Source organism: Rhea pennata, chromosome 1 (genome assembly GCF_028389875.1).
Source record: "Rhea pennata isolate bPtePen1 chromosome 1, bPtePen1.pri, whole genome shotgun sequence".
Classification (NCBI taxonomy): Eukaryota; Metazoa; Chordata; class Aves; order Rheiformes; family Rheidae; genus Rhea; species Rhea pennata.
Genome location: NC_084663.1, coordinates 75,613,706 through 75,632,371, shown reverse-complemented (window position 1 = coordinate 75,632,371; position 18,666 = coordinate 75,613,706). Strand labels below are relative to the sequence as shown.

The 18,666-nt window shown below is 41.2% G+C and overlaps 2 protein-coding genes across 8 annotated transcripts in view; both read left to right on the top strand.

Annotated features, from left to right (window-relative positions):
- Positions 1 to 3,191, top strand: part of PACSIN2 (protein kinase C and casein kinase substrate in neurons 2) — a 67,654-nt gene extending 64,463 nt beyond the window's left edge. For all 7 annotated transcript variants that reach the window (XM_062592245.1, XM_062592192.1, XM_062592198.1 and 4 more), the window contains one exon: positions 1,404 to 3,191. In XM_062592245.1, coding sequence (XP_062448229.1) covers positions 1,404 to 1,516 — 113 coding nt within the window. In that variant the 3' untranslated portion in view covers positions 1,517 to 3,191. The remainder of the gene's footprint in view (positions 1 to 1,403) is intronic.
- Positions 3,192 to 13,388: 10,197 nt separating this feature from the next.
- ARFGAP3 (ADP ribosylation factor GTPase activating protein 3) overlaps positions 13,389 to 18,666 on the top strand; it is a 37,001-nt gene continuing 31,723 nt past the window's right edge. Inside the window, exon 1 of the mRNA XM_062592180.1 lies at positions 13,389 to 13,575. Within this exon, the coding sequence (XP_062448164.1) occupies positions 13,507 to 13,575 (69 nt within the window). The 5' untranslated portion in view covers positions 13,389 to 13,506. The remainder of the gene's footprint in view (positions 13,576 to 18,666) is intronic.

The window sequence follows — 18,666 nt, the reverse complement described above, 5'->3', positions numbered from 1 at the left end:
ACAGAGCTAGCGATGGTGGGAAGTTCTACAAAAAGTATCCAAGCAAAGTCAATCCACAATGTCACATGTTTGCTGTGCTCCTTTATTAGTTATCTGGTAAACTCATAAACTAGAGGAGATGAGACCTTAATTTTTTTGAGGTAAGAGTAACTGCCAAAGAGACAAATCTGAAAAGACTTAATATGAAGCTTGTCCATTTCTACCAAGAATATATAGTTGCTAAGCTAGCTCTTGTTCTTCTAAGTTACATCAAGACTTCTGCAATACTTTGTAGATTTACAGCTGTTGCAGTTAACACAAAGACTGTGTTAAGTGGTTAGCAACAGAGAATAAATGCTGATGATATTAATTAAGATCGAATACAAATCAGTTGTATGTAGGGACGTAATCCTTACTTGGGGTGGCAGTTTTTGCTTGTTTGAGATGGTCGTTTGCTTGTTCATGTATAGCATCTTGAAGCCTACAGACTTTCTGAAGCCAAAATATTTCCTGAGGATGCAGAAGAACATACGCACAGGACAGCAAAAAAAATAAATAAAAATAATAAAATATATATATATATATATACATATATATATACATATAAAAGTTTGTCTGATTAGGTTAAAGGGATCTTTTAGTTCTTGGGGGGGGGTTGTTTTCTTTAAAGTTGGCACTTTTGTAAATTAGGAAACAAACTCCGAGCTGTCAGACTTTGGAGCTACAGCTGTACATAATTTTATAGCCATGTAAAGGTGGAGCAATAAAAGGGAAAGTTAAATCCTAATCCCTATTTAAAAAAAAAAAGCTGATGGTATAAGGTACAAGATTCTTTTTAATCTTTCTATATCACAACTTAGTAATGTATGAAAAAAATGTAACTATAATTCAAAAGGATTTCATTGCTGTGTTTTAATTATGTAGTATTTTCCCCCTTACGTCCCAGGAATTCTTGAGTGTATATTGACAGTAAGCCTAGCACTTGCACTGACAGTGTGTTGAAAGCTGCAAATCTAAGATTATTCTGTTTGTTTAGCAGTAGTTATACTGTCTTTTACTGTTCACACTCTTTAGATATAAGAGAGTCTGATTTTAAATGACATCATGCAAAACTTTAAAGTTTGCATCTTTCATTGTGATAAAAAACAAACACCTTCTTGAAATGCCATCAGTGTAATGTTTTAGTTTCAAAGTAGCTTCTTTCCTCCTGTTACCTTAATGCCTTTTGGAAGCCTTTCATCCCATACATAAATCTGTAAGTGGCATTCTAGTCTTCCTGCGTTTGATGTGAAGAAAGGGAAGCTCTCTACTGGGGCTTGGCATGGGCAGAGAAGAAAGGTGACTATGTAGATGACTGATGCTGTGTTACCTTCCTGTTGTCACTAAAAGGCTACAGTTTTTGTTAAATATTACTTATTTTTCAGGGGATGAATTAACTAAAATGGAGAATGAAGATGAACAGGGTTGGTGCAAAGGACGTCTGGACAATGGACAAGTTGGTTTATACCCAGCAAACTATGTAGAACCAATCCAGTGATAAAGGAGAAACTTAATACAGAAGTGCTACAAAAGCTCTGTAGGCCTGTACAGTATATATTTACAGTGATGGGAAATTGAATGATGTATAGAGTGTATATATTTTAATGAAGAGAGAGCTTGATATTGAAATCATGGTGATTTAAGGACAAAAGATAGAACTAAGAATTTGAGATTGTTTTCACAACTTCTATACAATGCAAAATAAAGGGGCTAGGTTGAAAAAATAGTATGATAGGGAAAATAATTTTTAAGCTTTCTCTTACCACATGTTCTGTTATTGTGACTCCTGAACATTGCATTTCCTATGTTTGTGCCTCAGCCTCCTTGGGTATGTGGCTTATGCTCACTTTTGTTTAATCAGTTATTTTAAGTGACCTTCAGTAACTTCCAACTTGAATTTTTAAGATTATTACAGTTAGTTTTCTATTTGTTCTTAGTAATGTCTGAAAGATGCAGTATTTTTTTATTTAAATGCTATGTAGCTAAGCACCTTTTTGTATGCTCAGATTTACCAATTAATACTTAAATTATGATATAGATTTAGTCAGCAGTTGACTGAATGAAAACTCTTTCCATGTTGTAATAATCTGTTGTCAGCATGGCTTGAAGTTGTAAAACAAATGTTGTATTTAATAAATATCTGTTACAGAACACTATTTGTAGCAGAGATCTGCAGGTGTTATGGGTTGGGATCGTATTGTGAATACTGTTTATGCATTTTGATGCTTCAGTGAGTTTTCCCAGCTAGATTTTAAGTAGTACTCTAAAAACAAAAAGATAAATCAAATATAAGCCCCAGGATACTAGTTATTTCACTTTTGCAGGAAAAAGTTTTCTCCTTTAAATGATTTTTGGTGATTTGAAATGTTAAATGTGTGAAGACTATTTTTTTTCAAACAGAAGATTGTAAAATAGACTAAAATGCTTTTTATGAGAGGTTCTATATGCTGTGTATATGTACATATAATTTGATATTCAAAATATAAGGAGCATGGCTATTAGTTATCAAGCCTTTTGATGTGGATTAGATTTAGACTCTTTAAGAGTTTAAATTATAGGTATATTTAAATCTACTTTCATATCATATTCATTACTGTACCATAGACCAAGTATTCTGTGATTAGTTTTTTAGTGTTTCAGAAATACAGTAAATACACTAATATACTCAAAATCTGTATTTGTGAATAAATTTGTGGGTCAAAATCTAAACTAGCATTAGTCCTTACATGGATTATTGTAGCAGAACACTGTAAAAACTACATTTGTTTGCAATTACAGGTCAGTCATGTAGTAATGTCAAATAGTATGCATTTGTGACATATAAAACTGGGCTGTCAATTGCAGCAGTTTTGTCCTTAAAAAATTAAGTATCAGGTGAGTAGATGCGCTACTTTAGGAAGCTACACTGTAATGAAGTTAAACCTATTTTGAGATAACAAACACTGTTGATAGGCTCAGAGTTGTTTGCTTTTTGAGGTTATAGAATATTTACTCGTTTTCAATGATTCAAAATGTGCAAGCTTAAAAAGTTGAAGTATGTATGTGTCCGTTAAGGAAAACTTACCAGCATAATTGTTCATCCACAAAATGGTTACTAAAATTGTCAGGAATTATTGTTTTGGGTCTCTGTATTGTAAAATATTTTAGAAAACAATAAAATCTGTTAATCTCAAGTAGCCAAAATGTACCTCTTACTAATTCAGCGTGTATAAAAACATTTTTCTGAAGCAAATAATCCATGCATTTCATTGCAATTCAAGGTGACAAAATCTGCATTGTCTGAAAGAACTATAAAGGACACCGTGCCATAGTAACATTGTGCTGTTAGTGAGAGGGAAGGTGCAGTGCACTGGGGCTCTTGGTAAGACATTTCAAGAAAATGTTTGTGGAAGAAGGGGAGACTTCCATATTGTATTCTGTGGGGTATGTGAAATCTATGATGCTGCTTTCTATGGTGTAGTTAAGTCTGATACAGCTTGGGTGAGTGAAGTTTTTTTGTGTTTAAATATAAAACCTGAATCTTGTCTACCTTGTGGGGAAAAGGTTTTTCTTGTTCACTGATAGTGATTAAAGTAGTACTTGGAGTAGCTGAAAGCTTGAACTTGTCTCCCGCATGAACAGATTAATACTTTATTTGGATTAAAAGATAATTTGCTATAACAATAATTTGCTGGCTGATCTGGTGAAAGGACAACAGAACCCTTCAGAGTACAGGAGATTTGTGGTCCAAGCTTCTGTTTTAAAGCATGGTCAACTGCACTCAGACCAAGTTTATCAGGGGCTTTGATCTGGTCTGGAAAACTTCCAAAAACAGATTTCATAACCTTTCCGTGCAACCCTTTCTAAAGCTTAGTTATCTTTATAATTTTTTTCTCCTTTATATCCAGTTAGAACTTGCCTATTTCAGTCTGTGACCATTGTCTCTTGTTCTCCTGCCGTGCTTGGATGGAGCTTGACTGTCATCTTGTAGGTACCGGGAAGCTGCTATTAGGCCTTCAGGAGCCATTTGGTGCTGGTAGTGTGGTGTCCAAAACTGGACATGGTGTTCCAGAATACAGAATGGCAGAAGATAAAGGCAAACTTCATATTTATCAAACATTTTAAAATTAATAAAGTATTTTAAGAAGTTATTTATCTACTAACAAGTGTAACCAATAGGCCATTCTAAGTGCTTGAAACCCCTATGTTCCATCCACTTTAATGAGAAATTTGGGCAATAGAGACCTGTTAAGTCAAGTGGAAATGACTAATTTTATCCTCATCTTGAACTGACACACATTTGCCTTACACAGGCTGATTCAGTTTTGAGCTTTTTTGCTCTGGGAGCACAGCATGAAATTTACGGAGTTTAAATTCTTTGTAGAAGAATTTAGATTAGAAGGGACCTCTGGAGCCAGCCAGCAAACCCTGCTCAAAGCAGGTCCAATTAGAGCAGCTCGCTCAGGGCTTGTCCATTTGGGCTGTGAACATCTCCAAGGATGCCCAGAGAGGCCACAGCCTCTGCCATTCTGTTTTAGTAGGTATTTGCTCTTGTAGTGAGGAATCTTTGTATATTTATGTGTAATCAAATATTACTGATTTTTGCCTCTTATCCTTCCCTTGTGCCACATTAAGAGGAGCATGGCTCTATATTCTCTGCACTTTTCCATCACGGTAACTGTAAATAGCATTAAGGTCTCTCCTGAACTTTCTCTTCTCCAGGCTGAGCAAACCCAGTTATCTTGTCCTCTTCTCACATCTCATGTGTTCCAGCCTTCTAACATCATCTTGTGATCCCCTGCTGGATTTTGTTCCACTCTGTTGATTCCTGTCTTATACAGGGGTGAGGGGATGGGAGTGGGCACAATACTTGTCACACAAGTGCTGAATAAAAAGGAAGAATTACTTCTGTTGGCATGCTGACTACACTCCTGGTAATACAGCCAGCTGTGCAGTTGGCCTTTTTCCTACAAGTATGCACTGTTGACCCATGTTATTCACTGCGAATCCCAGGTCACTTTCTGCAAAGTTGCTTTTTATCCTGTTGGCAGCCAGCCTGTCTTGTTGGGATGGAATAACTCCATGCAGGTGTAGGATGCTGCATTTTCTGTCAAAGCTCATGAGGTTCCTGTCAGCCTATTTCTCTGGGTAGTCAAGGTCCCTCTGAACAGCAGTCCTGCTCCTCCCAAGTTGGTCTATCATTTGTGGACTTGCTGAGTGTGCTCTGTCCCATGATTCAAGATGTTATAAAGATACTAAGCACTACTGTTCCTAATGCCCACCTCTAAGTAATTTCAATTGTATTTTCTATATATAACCAGTCACAAGCCTTTGAGCCCACCAGTTAAGCCAAGTCGTATCCATTTAGTCCATTTATCCATTATTTATGGTTTTGGCCATAAGAATGCTGTGGGAGACTGTCAAAAGCCTTACTACAGTTTATGGTCAGTAAGTAATAAAGCCTATTGAGCAACAGTAGAGAGATTTCCTTTATAAGTTCATCCCAGGTCTAAGCAGCTATAGTTTACTTTCAGAGGATTAAATTTATAAGGTGCAAACAGAGAATATGAAGATTGGGATATCATTTCTTCCTAACCACTCCTCCCTTTTTCCTTCCAAATTCTGAACATGATGGGGATGGAGCATGTCTCAAGACTCTCTAGTGTATTTTTGCTTGTATTGTTTGAGCTACCTGAACATTGCTGTACCCTTAAACACTTTTCAACCTTATAGCATGCAATTACTTGCCTTTGGCATAACATTCCTTGAATGCTTTCAAAATATGCAGTGCATTGTATCAGAATGGGGGGGGGGGGGTCATCTGGCTATTTGCAGGGATCACAGGACAAATTAGACTGTTCTAACTTTTTAGTCTAATATCAGTGTTTATTTCTAGTCACTGATACATTGATGAATTTGTCTAGTTAATTCAGGGTAGTTAATCTTCCATAAAAATTACAAACTCTTTGTTTAGAAAAGGAAGCGACTTCTGATGCACAGTCCACAGTAATAAAAAATTTCTCTTTTAACTTTCTGCCTCTGAGGCTTTGAGAGCTCGACAACAGTATCTTAAACATTTTTTCCCCCCAAACTGCCTCTTAATTTACTTGCAGGCTACAATCTCTGTAAGAAAAAAAAATCGCTATACACATAAGAGTCTAAAAGCAAAGCTACACCTTAGTGCAGTTGTATTATCTGCTTTACTTTTGCAATATAACAAACACTTCTGTTGCTATTTTCAGTTGCTGAAATGTTTGTGAAGTTGGTATGATGTATTAAAACTGCTTTTGCTGCAACTGACTACTATTTTTGGTTTGGTAGAAAGATGCTTAATCACCTCAAAACATCAGGGAGCTTTCCAATCCTGACTAAAAGTATACCTAATGGTCAATTTGGAGAGAGCTGCAGATTCTGACCCTGAAATGAGAAAATACAAGGTATCCTAGATAAACTGGTATACTACTTTCTCATTTTGCTTGAACTAAAATAAAAATTGCAAGCTCAGAACCTAAGAGAAGTGGTGTGGTAGTTACTGCAGTAAACAGTACCTTCAGGATGTTTGACACATCTAGCAGTTTACCTGCTAATACTCAGTATGCATCACTTTCAGCCTGCTATTATTTAACATCTGCCAGCTCCCCTGGTACTCACAGGTGCATCCCATCAGGGCCCATGGATTTGTGGGTGTCAGGTTTGCCTAAATGATCTCTAACCTAATCCTCAACCAAGGGAAAGTCTTCCTTTCTCCAGCCTTTCTCCCTTGCCTCCAGGCTCTGGGATTCCTGAGGGCCACTCTTAGCAGTAAAGATGAAGCAAAGGCGGCATTCAGTAACTCTGTCTTCTCTGTATCCTCTGTCTCTGGGGCCCCCACTCCATTCAGCAGTAGGCCCACATTCTCCCCTGTTTTCCTTTTGCTACTGATGTATTTGAAGAAGCCCTTCTTATCCTTGACATCCCTTGCCAGACTTAATTCCAAAGGGGCCTTAGCCTTCCTCATCACATCCCTGTGTAATCTGACAATGTTCCTGTATTCCTCCCAAGTGGCCTCTCCCTTCTCCCACATTCTGTGTACTTTCCTCTTCTGTCTGGGTTTTGCCAGGAGCTTCTTGCTTATCCATGCAGGTCTCCTGCCCCCTTTGCTGGACTTCTTTCTCCTTGGGATGCACTGCTCTTGAGCTTGGAGGAAGTGATGCCTGAATATTAAACAGCTCTCTTGGACCCCTCCGTCCTTCTAGGGTCTTAACCCATGAGACTCCTCCTCCTAGTAGGTCTCTGAAGAGCTCAAAGTCTGCTCTCCTGAAGTCCAGGGCTGCAATCCTACTTATTGGCTTGCTTCTTCCACACAGGATGCTGAACTCCACCATCTCGTGGTCTCTGCAGCCAAGACTGCTCCTAGCCTTCACATCTCCAACCAGTCCTTCTTAGTTGGTTAGGACAAGGTCCAGCAGGACACCTCTGCTGGTTGGCTCCTCCACCATCCGTGTCAAAAAGTTATCACTGATGCTCTGTAGGAGCTTCCTGGACTGTTTGTGCCTAGCTGTGTTGTCCTTCCAGCAGATACCAGGGTGGCTGAAGTCCCCATGAGAACCAGGGACTGTGATTGTGAGGCTACTTCCAGCTATCTACAGGCGGCCGCATGGACTTCCTGACCCTGTGGCCTGTGGTAGACACCCACAACAGTGTCAGCCATGCTAGCCTGCCCTTTAATCCTTACCCATAAGCTCTCTACTTGCTCTTTATCTGCCCCTCAGCAGAGCTTGGTACACTCCAGTTGCTCTCTCACATAAAGAGCAACTCCACCACCTCGCCCTCCTGGCCTGTCTTTCCTAGAAAGCACGTAGCCGTCCGTGACAGCATTCCAGTCATGCGAGCTAGCCCACCATGTCTCTGTAACTGCAATAAGATCATGGCCCTACGACCGCACACAGATCTCTTTCTGTTTATTCCCCACGCTGCGTGCATCGGTGTACAGGCATTTCATAGAGGTAATCGTGCATGGATGTTTCCTAGCAGGGATGTAAGAGGATCCTCCATAGTCACGTCCCATACGCACTTCCCTGGCTGCATGCACCCACTGGAGGCCTCCTGACTTGAGGTGTGTTTTCTTGACTGCCCTGTCTCTATAACTCTCCCCTTCCCCATCTTTCCTAGTTTAAAGCCCTGTTTACCAGGCTGACCAACCTGTTGGCAGACACTCATGCTCCACTTAGTGAGGTGGCAGATTCCAGTCTTGTTCAATTTATTTATCAATGACCTGGATGAAGGGACAGAGTGCCTCCTCGGCAAGTTTGCTGATGATACCAAGCTGAGAGGTAGGTGGCTGATACACCTGAGGGCTGTGCTGCCATTCAGAGAGACCTGGACAGGCTGGAGAGCTGCGTGGAGAGGAACCTCATGAGGTTCAACAAGGGTAAGAGCAGAGTCGTGCACCTAGGGAGGAATAACCACATGCACCAGTACAGGCTGGGGGCTGACCTGCTGGAGAATAGTTCTGCAGAGAAGGATCTGGGAGACCTGGTGGACAAGTTCACCATGAGCCAGTGAAGTGCTCTTGAAGTAATCTGATTGCCCTGGCATTGATGAAACTGTTATCATGTGGCAAATATATGTAGGTTTTGCAATGAGATGATACTTCTAGCCATAGCTTTGTGAGTCCCTTGCGTTGTTAATACAAAGGGCTTTACCGAAGCGCAGCTAAGAAGAGAGTTTGTGGAGGGGTTGTTTGTAAGTACTAATATCGCAACTTCTTGGCTTTGTTCTGTGTTAAAATGCCATGCTGTTGAAATGCAGGTTACTTTCAAGAATGGAAAGCTCCAAAAAACCTCACTCCTGTGGTGATGCTTCTTGATGTTATCAGTACAAACAACGTGTTAGCACTAAATAAAAGTATATTATTGATGTGTTGAACTGGTTTTAACCAGTTTTTAATCTAGTTCAACATTATTAAATTTCATTTCCATATTGTGGGAGTAGTCATTTGATGCTGGATCTTTCTCATTCTCTTGTAGAGATGAGATAAAGACAGTCATAGCTGGATGCAGCATGGATGCTAGTGCCTATCCTTGGACATCAAGCCAAAGAGCCAGAAAGAGGCAGTTCTTGGGGGATTATTCTAAAAAGTTATCCTCCTCTGTCTTAACAGTTCCTAGAGAAACTGTGTAGCAAGGTCTAAGAGCCTGAAACTCTTTCTGCAATATTGGTACAGGTAGGAAAAGGAAAAAAAAGCATAAAGACATTTCCTATGCAAGATTATTTAGCTCACAGAGCAGCTCTGGCAGCCAAAGTTTTGGTATCAACAGAACATAATACGGAGAACCCATCCGTTCCCTGGGTATATGGAGGAGGTACTAGCACAGAGAGGAGGGGGCTTTAGGATATCTCTAGTCCAACTTCCTCCTCAGAGCTAAGTCAACACTGGACTAGGGCCAGGTTGCTCAGGGCTTTGTCCTGTTGGGTCTTGAAAACTTCCAAGGATAGAGACTCACAGTTTCTGTAGGCAATCTAATTCAATGTTTGAGTATCATCATGGTGATTTCTTCTTTTTCTATATGTCAAGTTGAGAACCTGTTTTCTGGGTCATTAGCAAGAATAAGAGCCCTTGTTTCTGATATGCAAACTAGCAATAACCAGTGTCACATTCTGGTGTGATGATAATCAATTGCACTGCATTTACACCTGATTAGAGGGTGCATAATGCACAGAGTCCTCCCAGGGAGTGCTATAGTTGCCAGGCATTTGGTTTTGACGGTACACTTGTAACAGCCTTTCTCCATGTGTATCTTTGTTAGACTAGCTTGCATGGAAGCAGTTTTTAAATTGTTTTGTGTGCAATGGGAATATAAATACCTGTATTTGGGGCATTATTGGAAATCATTGGCAAGACTTGACAGTGTTATACTGAGGCATAACTGACAAAGCAGCAGTTGTGGTCCCCTTTCCCACTACTGCTGCCATTCTCTCTCTCTCTCTCTTTCACCCTCTCTCTTTCTGTGCTTTCCTTCTTCCTGCAACCCACTTAAGCCAAAAACTTGCTTAAGTACAAGAGTCTCACCTGTCCCCTAGAAACACTCAAACACTTACCACCTCTCCGGACTGATGATTTTCCTTATTTAGACTCCAGTTTGGTTCTGCCTGGGAATGGGCAAGGTCACCGTTAAGGGAGAGTAGGATATGAGGGATATTTCCAAAATATTTTGAACAGCCTTTTTCTTCCATGGATAAAGAAAATGGCTGCACAATACATTCTGGATGATGGGGACAGAGAAGAACCACTGCTTCTAGACTTTAGGCCTTGGACAGTTTTTCTTACTGCTTGTCAAGATGAAAATCTGCTGGGGATTGAGGACAGTGGCAACATCAGACTGGGGGAGTCAGTCTTCTCACAGTGCTGGTCTACTACTGAGTAAGGACTTGTACTGTCTGTAACAGCTGCAGAGTAAAATAAAGAGTACCCCAATGCCCAATCTATTCTGGAGCTACCTTTGAAAGCTACAAGGCTTTTTAGCTACTCAATATGCAAAGTAGCAGGTGAGTTATGAACACTGCCTTTTCACTATCAGAGATGGACTAGCTCTTCCCTTCCTTCTACTGTTTCTTGCATTTGCCATATCACTTTTCAAAATCTAGAGGCTGCTCTAGGATTGCCTCCAGGACCCTTTTCTCTCTCTCAAATTCATTAGCTTGTGCTAAATGCTTTTCTTCCATCTTGTCTAAACTCAACTAGCAATCAGCTGAGCTTGCGGTCCACAGAAAGAATCTATCTAACCTGCACATTCACACAGTTAAATTGCAAAGCATAGCCTTGGGATAGAGCTGCTGTGAGACTGAGTACATTTCTGAACACTATCAAGGACTGACATGTTTCCTGTGTTTTCCTGGATGGAGACTCATGGGTTCTGTGTCTGAACTACCTTTTGACATCCTGACTCAGGGACATTTCCTGGAACTGGAGGCCAGCAAAAGACAGAAGAATCAGCAGTCTTACAGAGTTACTTACTTGCCTGTGCTCCCCAAGGTGCACCTCAGATCCCTAGGTCTGCTGCACTAGCAGCCCCCTCGTTGAAACTGGGCAGGAGCCAGCTGCACTTGTGTGCTTGGGGAGCCAGTGGTGTTGCTGGGGAGAGTTTGAGCACATACTTGGTATGTACCAATGGAAGGAGGATATGGGGCAATAGATAAAGTCCTCTTTTTTTCTAAGACCATGCCAGGCAGGTGGATCAGTCTTCAGAATGACCCTATTTTGTTGTTGTTAATTGGTCCAACTGGCAAGATTGTATCTCTCCAGCTTCTTTGTTAGAAAATAAAAAGCTGAAGTAAAGCTCCCTATTTTCATTTGAGGAAATATCTTAGCAGCTTTTACCCCCATGAGGCCAGTGGCTGTAGGCTGAGTTGGTAATCCTCCTGCAGTCACATTGGATCTGGCAATCATCTCCGGAGGGGAGTGTGTTGTAAGGAGTACCTGACACTACACAGGCAATGTCTTCCTGAAACAGAAACCTCACTTGCAGAGTTCTCATTAAGCACTTCTCACTCAAAGTGATTGTACTCACTGGCTTGAGGCTACAGGTGCTACAGCCAGGTGCTGGGGGTGATTATATTCATTGGTATGGAATAGCCAACACCTTATGCCTCTGCAGACTTTTAAGTTTTAATTCTAGTCTTAATGTCATTTGGCTATATGCATACAGATGGTTTCTTGGACTACTATTCTATACTGAGGTCAGGCCCATTCCCTGTGGTAGAGCCAGACAGAACAAAGTTGATCTAAAGTAAAGAGATTGCTGTCCTGCTGCCAGTGGCAGGTGTCCATATTCTGAAAGTAAGAGTGAAATGCTCATGTATTGAGTTGCTGTAGCTGTGATCAGCTTGTGAGCAACTTCTTGCAATGCTCTAGAGGTTCAGGGTGTACTTTTTCGATTCACAGAGCTAAAGGCCCAGTGCAGAGGAACAGCATGCAGCATATGTTCCAGCTGTACACCCTCAGCTCACAATTGACTGAAGATGGCATTGCAGGGCCACCAATGTGCACTATGGCCAGAACAAAGATGATAACAGATTTGAGCAACCTGAATTAGTACCTGGCCTACTGGTAAGAACTGGGGGGCTATTAGCTTCTATGAGGAAACAGTGAACCTCTTGTTTTTAGGCATTGAGGCTGATGTAGTTTTGAGGCGGAGGGGTAGAGCTAGATTCTTATGTCAAGCCTTGAACATGACTATTTTGAATCCTGGATAACTTAATCTAAGGCCCTACTTTCACGAGAAGGTTGGATCAGATGAGGCCCCTCCAGAGGCCCCTTCCAATCTAGACTTTTCTGTAATTCTATGATTTTCCTGCAGAAATTGCCTTACTCTGGTTGTTCCAGATATGCAAAACTATGTATTCTTACCAGGAAGTGACTAGGAAATGGTCTGGACTGGACCTAGCTCATATATGCCATTAGAGTAAGGGGAGAAAGGGATACAGCCTTCATGGTCTCAGAAGAAGAGTGCCAACACGCCAGACTCTGAAGACCCTGCCACAGTTCATCTTACCACAGTACGCAACTGAGCTGAGCTCTGTAGAGACACAAAGTTGTCTCTGCATTGCTCTACCAGGGCCACTCTTAAGCACACACTGCCTTGAGCTCATTGCTGGCCACAGCAACCTAATTCATTCCTGCATAAGCAGTTTAAGGCACTAGATTTTTTTTGAAGTAGAGATACCAATATATTAAAGTTCTTGACATATTTCTGTTATTCCCTGTTTCCTGCTTTGAGAGTTCTTCATATTTATCTGAACAAGCTGCTTTTGAAAGCAGCAATTAAAATCTGCCAAATTTCAGGGGGGTTTGCACTGACTCGTTTGTCCCCAGTTCTGGACTTTAATGCTGGTGAAGAAAGAGAACAACAGTTTTACTGAAATTTTTAGAGTGCTTGAAACCTATGTGATGGAGTCTAAGAGCAGAAAAAAACGTAGGCAGAGGGGTAACAGCATACATTACCACCTGTTTCCCAAAGCAGCGAAAGGAGCCTGTGCCATTTCTTCAGGATGTTTTACAGCCAGGAGTGTAAAACGGGAGAGCCCCCACGCCGCACGCGCCATTAGGGCCCCGCGGCGATCGCCCCCCTGGGCCGGCTGCTTCCCCGTGACAGGGCTCGGATGGGGCACAAACCCGCGCCGAGGTAGCCCGAGGGCCCCCCCCCCGCTCCGCGACGGTTGGGGTCACCAACGGAAGGTGCTGACGCAGCAGAGCCGCGCGTCTCCAGGGCAACCCGAAAAGGAGGCGGGAGGGGGAAAAGCCCCTCCCCCTCCCCCTCGCGCCGCCGCTTTCCCCTGTGGCTGCCGCAGGCCGCGCCCCCGCCCCGCCCCCCGCGGTGAAGGCGCGCGCAGCTCCCCCCCCCCCAACCCAGCGCCGCGCGCGCGCGCGTTGCGTGGCCGGCGGGCGGGGAGGCGGCGCGGACGGTTCTCCTCTCGTCTCGTCTGCTGTGCTCTGCTCTCCAGCCTGCCCCGCACCTGCCCTCCGGCGCGATGTGCGAGCCCAGCAAGCAGGACATCGCCGCCATCTTCAAGCGGCTCCGCTCCGTCCCCACCAACAAGGTAACGGCGGCGGCGGCGGCGGGACGGGGCGTTGTGGGGCCGGTGTGTGTTTGTGGATGGGGAAGGCAACGGCCGAACTTCGCCGTTGTGACACGTCGCACTGCCCGAGGGGCGGGGGAGGGGCCGCCCGCCCGGCCCGGCCCGGCCCGGCCCCGCCCCGGCGGCCGCGGCGGCGCCCCGCGGCACGAAGGGGAGCCCCGGGGGACGGTGTCACGTTGAAAGCGCCTCCGTGAGTGGCGCCGTGTGGCCCCCCGCGGCTCTGCTCGCCTCCCTCAGGCAGCGGCACCCCGCTGCGGCTGTGCCGGAAGGGGAGGAAAGCCCTTTTCGCCTTTCTGCCTTTCCTCTGGACGGTGTTGCGCGTTGCTGGCGCCGCAAGCTGGAGTGACGTGTTGCCCTGTTCGTTAGGGTTAAGCTTTTAACTAGGGGAGTGAACTCATTTCAGGTACCGGAGATCTAGGAATTGCTAGAGAGAGGACTAACTTAGATTTTTTTTTTTTTTTTTTTTAAAAAAGCAAGTTCGAAAACAGTGGTGAGACAGTAGAGTGCTAAATGTATATTTTTTTTCATCAAATCGGTCGGTTATAGCGCAGTCACTTTCTGTGACAATAAAGTTTGATGTTTTCTTATCACACCGCACTCACTACATCTAGTAAAGTTTTTAACTTTTTAGTGTTGTAAAGCCTTTTTTATTATTATTATTATCTGTTAAGGTATTCAGTGGCCAGTTATGAACTCGAATGTGTTTCAGACTGTAAAGTGCCATGACAAACTGTTGAGGAGCAGTTCTGTGCTCCTATGCTGCCTTTTAATGCTAGTTCCTTGGTTATGCTGGCATTATGATGTGCAGTGAACATACTGATGAATTGATCCAAATTAAACTCTTTACCTTTGGTCTGATATTATGAAGAAACACCTTACTTTTATATGCTGGAAACACAAACTGGAGGTCTTTGGTGCCAAATTTGCTGCTACACTTTGAACACAAACCCTTAATATACTGGCTCTGTGCATGCATCTATCCTCAGGAAGTGAAGATCAGAGATGAAAACACATGAGTCAGTTTCTAACACAAGCTTTCTTACAGCTTGCCTTCACGGTAGAGTGAGAGGTCCCTCAAGGAAGTGTAGACTCAACAAGGAAAGTCAGGAAGAAAATTTTCTACAAGCTCCTGAAAGTCACAAGCATTTTGTCTAAGAGATTGAATAGTATTGAAATATTATCGTGATGCTTTTTTGCAGTTGATATCGTGAGAGAATCAAAAGATTTTGCTGTCAAGGATGGGAAATCTGGCAATCAAGTTCCTTGAGTAGTTCTCCTGTACTGAACTAATTGTTACCATGCTATATTTGACCCGTGGCTGCTCAGGCATACCTGTCTGACCTTGCAGACATACCAACCACTGTATTTCTCAGTGCCAATGTTGACAAAGTAATACTGGCACAGAGTTTTCTTCTATTCAGGTTAGGACAGTTTGAAAGAAGTAGCTCAGATGCAGATTATTCATATTAACTCTGCAACGAAGTTCTGTCTTCTTGATCTCAAAAGACAGGAAGGAAAGAGGGAGAGTAAGATCAACAGCTTATGTCCCACAAATTTCCTGTGTCCACGTATCCAAGCAGTCTTAATTAAAAGTTGTAGCAGCCATCATTTTATCTTCTCATGTTTGATTATGTCTTATTTTGTTCTTTCTCCTGGTGTATTCTTCTGATTCTGTTGCATTCTTTATTTTTAGGACTTTCTTGCTAACATGGGAAAGAAATGCAAATATTGGAAAGATTCCCTAAAGGCTGCTTAAATTCCTTAATTGTGTTGTGTTGTTTATTTATACAGTTTGGGAAGAACTAGAATCTCTTCAGTGCAACAGCTGGGCTTATTATTTACCTACTAAGCAGACATATGTATTTACACTGTGTTAGGTGCTCTGTGGTAATTCTTAGTACAAATGTGCTTAGGAAAAGTTCTGATTTAAATAAATGTGCAGTTTAATTTGTGGATCTGTGTGTGTTAAATTGCTATGTGAATGAGTATCTCGAGATTAACATACGTATAACTTGACTTTAGTTTGCTTTATTTTTTTTATAGCAAGAAATAACCTTTTGGAGTTTTTGTTCTTTTTGTATTATGTAGTATAGAACTACATGACAATATTTAACAAAAATATTACAATTATTAAATAGGATGAATTTTGTACTCTAAAAAATGTTCACAGACATCAAGCTACCCATTTTTGTTAATTGAAATGTTTGTAAAGACTGTTCTGAAGACTTGCACACTGATACTGTGACTATACAGTCTCTTTTAATCTGGCATGGATGTATAACTGAAAAAGAAACAGTTTTGGATTTCTTTCTCTCTAGTTCTCTTACTTTTCTCTTGGTGGTGATAGTCATGGTATGCCTGGTTGGGGAGCCAGATAAAGGATTTGAACTGACTGAAATGCAGCTGTTTGTGTGTGTTGTGTTGAAGCTTTATTGCAGTTTAGTTTGTTTTGTTTTGGTCAATGTGGAATATAGTATACCCTGACTGATTTAGGTCAATTTAAGACTTCAGTGCTTCCAAAACAGGCAGTCCAGCCTTCTTCCTCTGGTAAACATTCCTGTTCTCTCCCTTATATTGGCATTACCGATCATGTGGCTGGATAATGAGTTGGACCTACCTTTGCTCTGATTCAAAACAATTTTTCAGTACTAGTTTCCAGTAGGATCAACAAGTGTGATTATTACTGCTGATGCAAGAAACAGGGCAAGGAGGCATATCTGGATACAGTGGTTGGTAACTAAGGCAGTAGCTGCTTGGGTTTAGATCACCTTTGACCAGTTGTGAAACACATTACTACACATTGACTAGTTTAGTATTCACACAGCATTATGGTGGTCCCTCACAGTGGGCATGGCGAACACGAGGAGATGCCCTTTTGGCAACAGCCCCAGTGTGTGCTAGGTTAAAAGTGTCTACGTAGCCATGACCTGAGGGATAAGTTTTGCATTAGGTGAACATACTGAACCTGCTTGCCTCTTCTGAAGTGCCAAAATCAACGTGTCTGTATGCTGTGTATTAGTACATTTTCATATCTAACAACAATAGATATTATGTATTTATTTCTTTGTTAACATAGGTATCTTGTATGAGGTGGATGTTGCTGATTTAGTGACTGCTTACTTGAGATTGTATCTGGGTCTTTGTGCTTGCTGTGATACAACCATGTTGATTATGCCTTTCACTCTTTTTTTCAAAGTGACTGTAACTGATGCCAGGTTGTCCTGAAATGACTTGACACAAAATAAACAAAAATAATACAAGTATATTTTAAAAACAATCCATTATTTATCTTTCAAGTTGATTCTATAACTAGTTTGAAATTTTCTGTAGTGATTTAGGTAAAACAGAAGTTACAGTTTCTCTGTTTTTAAAATTGAAACAATTTCATAAGATGGCTCTGAAACCTGATTTAATTCTAGTTTCCATTCCTGTTACAATTTGTGTGATAAAAAGCACAAGACCCACAAGGAAGGATAAGCAAAATGAGTGCAAATATTAAGGAAACATCTTTTATTTCTATTGCATGGAAATGACAGTTCTTATATTATTTTCACAAGAGAATAAGACATTTGTCTACTTATATCACAATTTTAAAAGCTAACAGTTTATGTATGTGAATAACTTCCTCAGGTATCTGGTTAAATAGAGTTAATTCAGTGTAAGTGGAGACACTGAGTTATATACTGCTTTGTAGCAGTTAGTTTTAAAGGTGATACAATTAAGTGGTGGTTATGATTGTACAGGGAGGAGAAAAGATTTTTTAAGGATGTTTATTATTGAACTTTTTAAACTTTTTTTTAATGTCTTTAATACTTAAGATTCTTTTTTCCCGTTTGAGCTCTGGAGAAATTCTGTTACTCAAGGTAGTATTGTAAGTCTATTTTATTTTCTTACGTTAGAGACAAGACCAGGGCTGTTACACTACAGTTTTCCTAAACAGAATCTTCTCTTACTTTCCTATCCCCATCCTCCTTTTGGTCTTATAAGAAAAGCCCTGAAAAATAACCAATCTAAAATAAAGATTAAGCTAATGTTTAAAGTGATTATTTAAGGAACTATTTCAAATAATGGAGGGAATCATCTTACTGAAGGGAAAGGAGAATGAGTTCTGTGAATGTTCTGTGAATTATTTTTTGGCCAAGGAAAGCAAGAACAAAAAACTTATCCGATACAAGTCAATTTTCAAATGCAAGGAAGAACATGAATTTGAACAGAAACAGCTATTCCTAGCTATTCTATGTGAATACATCTATTCCTATATCAAAGCATTTCATTAATTTGGTTAATGCTTTTTCAGTGGGAGAAAGACTGCGAAGAAGTACTTTAATTTCACATAAAAGCATCCACCTATAGACACACTCAGAGAATGTTTGAATGTTTTTACAGTATAGTATTAATGAAGAGTTACCTTCTTTTTTTTTCTTTTTCCCTAACAAATGCTGTGTATGTCATTCTGCCATCTATGCTTATTTCCGGGAGTCCCTCTAACCCCCTTTTTTTTCCTTACTCATTCTGTGTAGCTTTTCTTTTTCTTCTTCTCTCTTCTTTCATATGTCAATGAATGTCTTCATTCCTATATACCCTTGTGGGATACGTAGATGTTCTTCATTCTCTTTCTGGAAGTGCTCTATTTAAGGTTATGTCGAAGAGGAGGGATAGACTTTGCACACAGAGTCTGTGACCTCCATGCTTTCTGTTTGTGTCACAGATTATTAACCTGACTGAAGCTCAGACTTAGTGTTCATGTTTAGGAAGAGCTGATGTTGTGTCTGCTAGTGAACTTTGCTTGTGGCTTATAAATTTGAACTGTATAAGCTAAGCAGACACACGCTAACATGAAGAGAATAGCCTCAGACAGCTCCTGGGCATGAACTTGAAATTAATTTGTATGGGTAAGCTGAACTGAGGATAAACTCTGGTCCTGGTTGAGTGGGCATGCAGACAAAAACCTCTCTTTGGTTTTGTGAATGGAGTGTCTAGCAAGGAGAGTTCTTAACTCTTTTTTTCTCATCTTTTTCTTTTCTTTTTTCTTTTTATTTCTCTTTCTCTCCT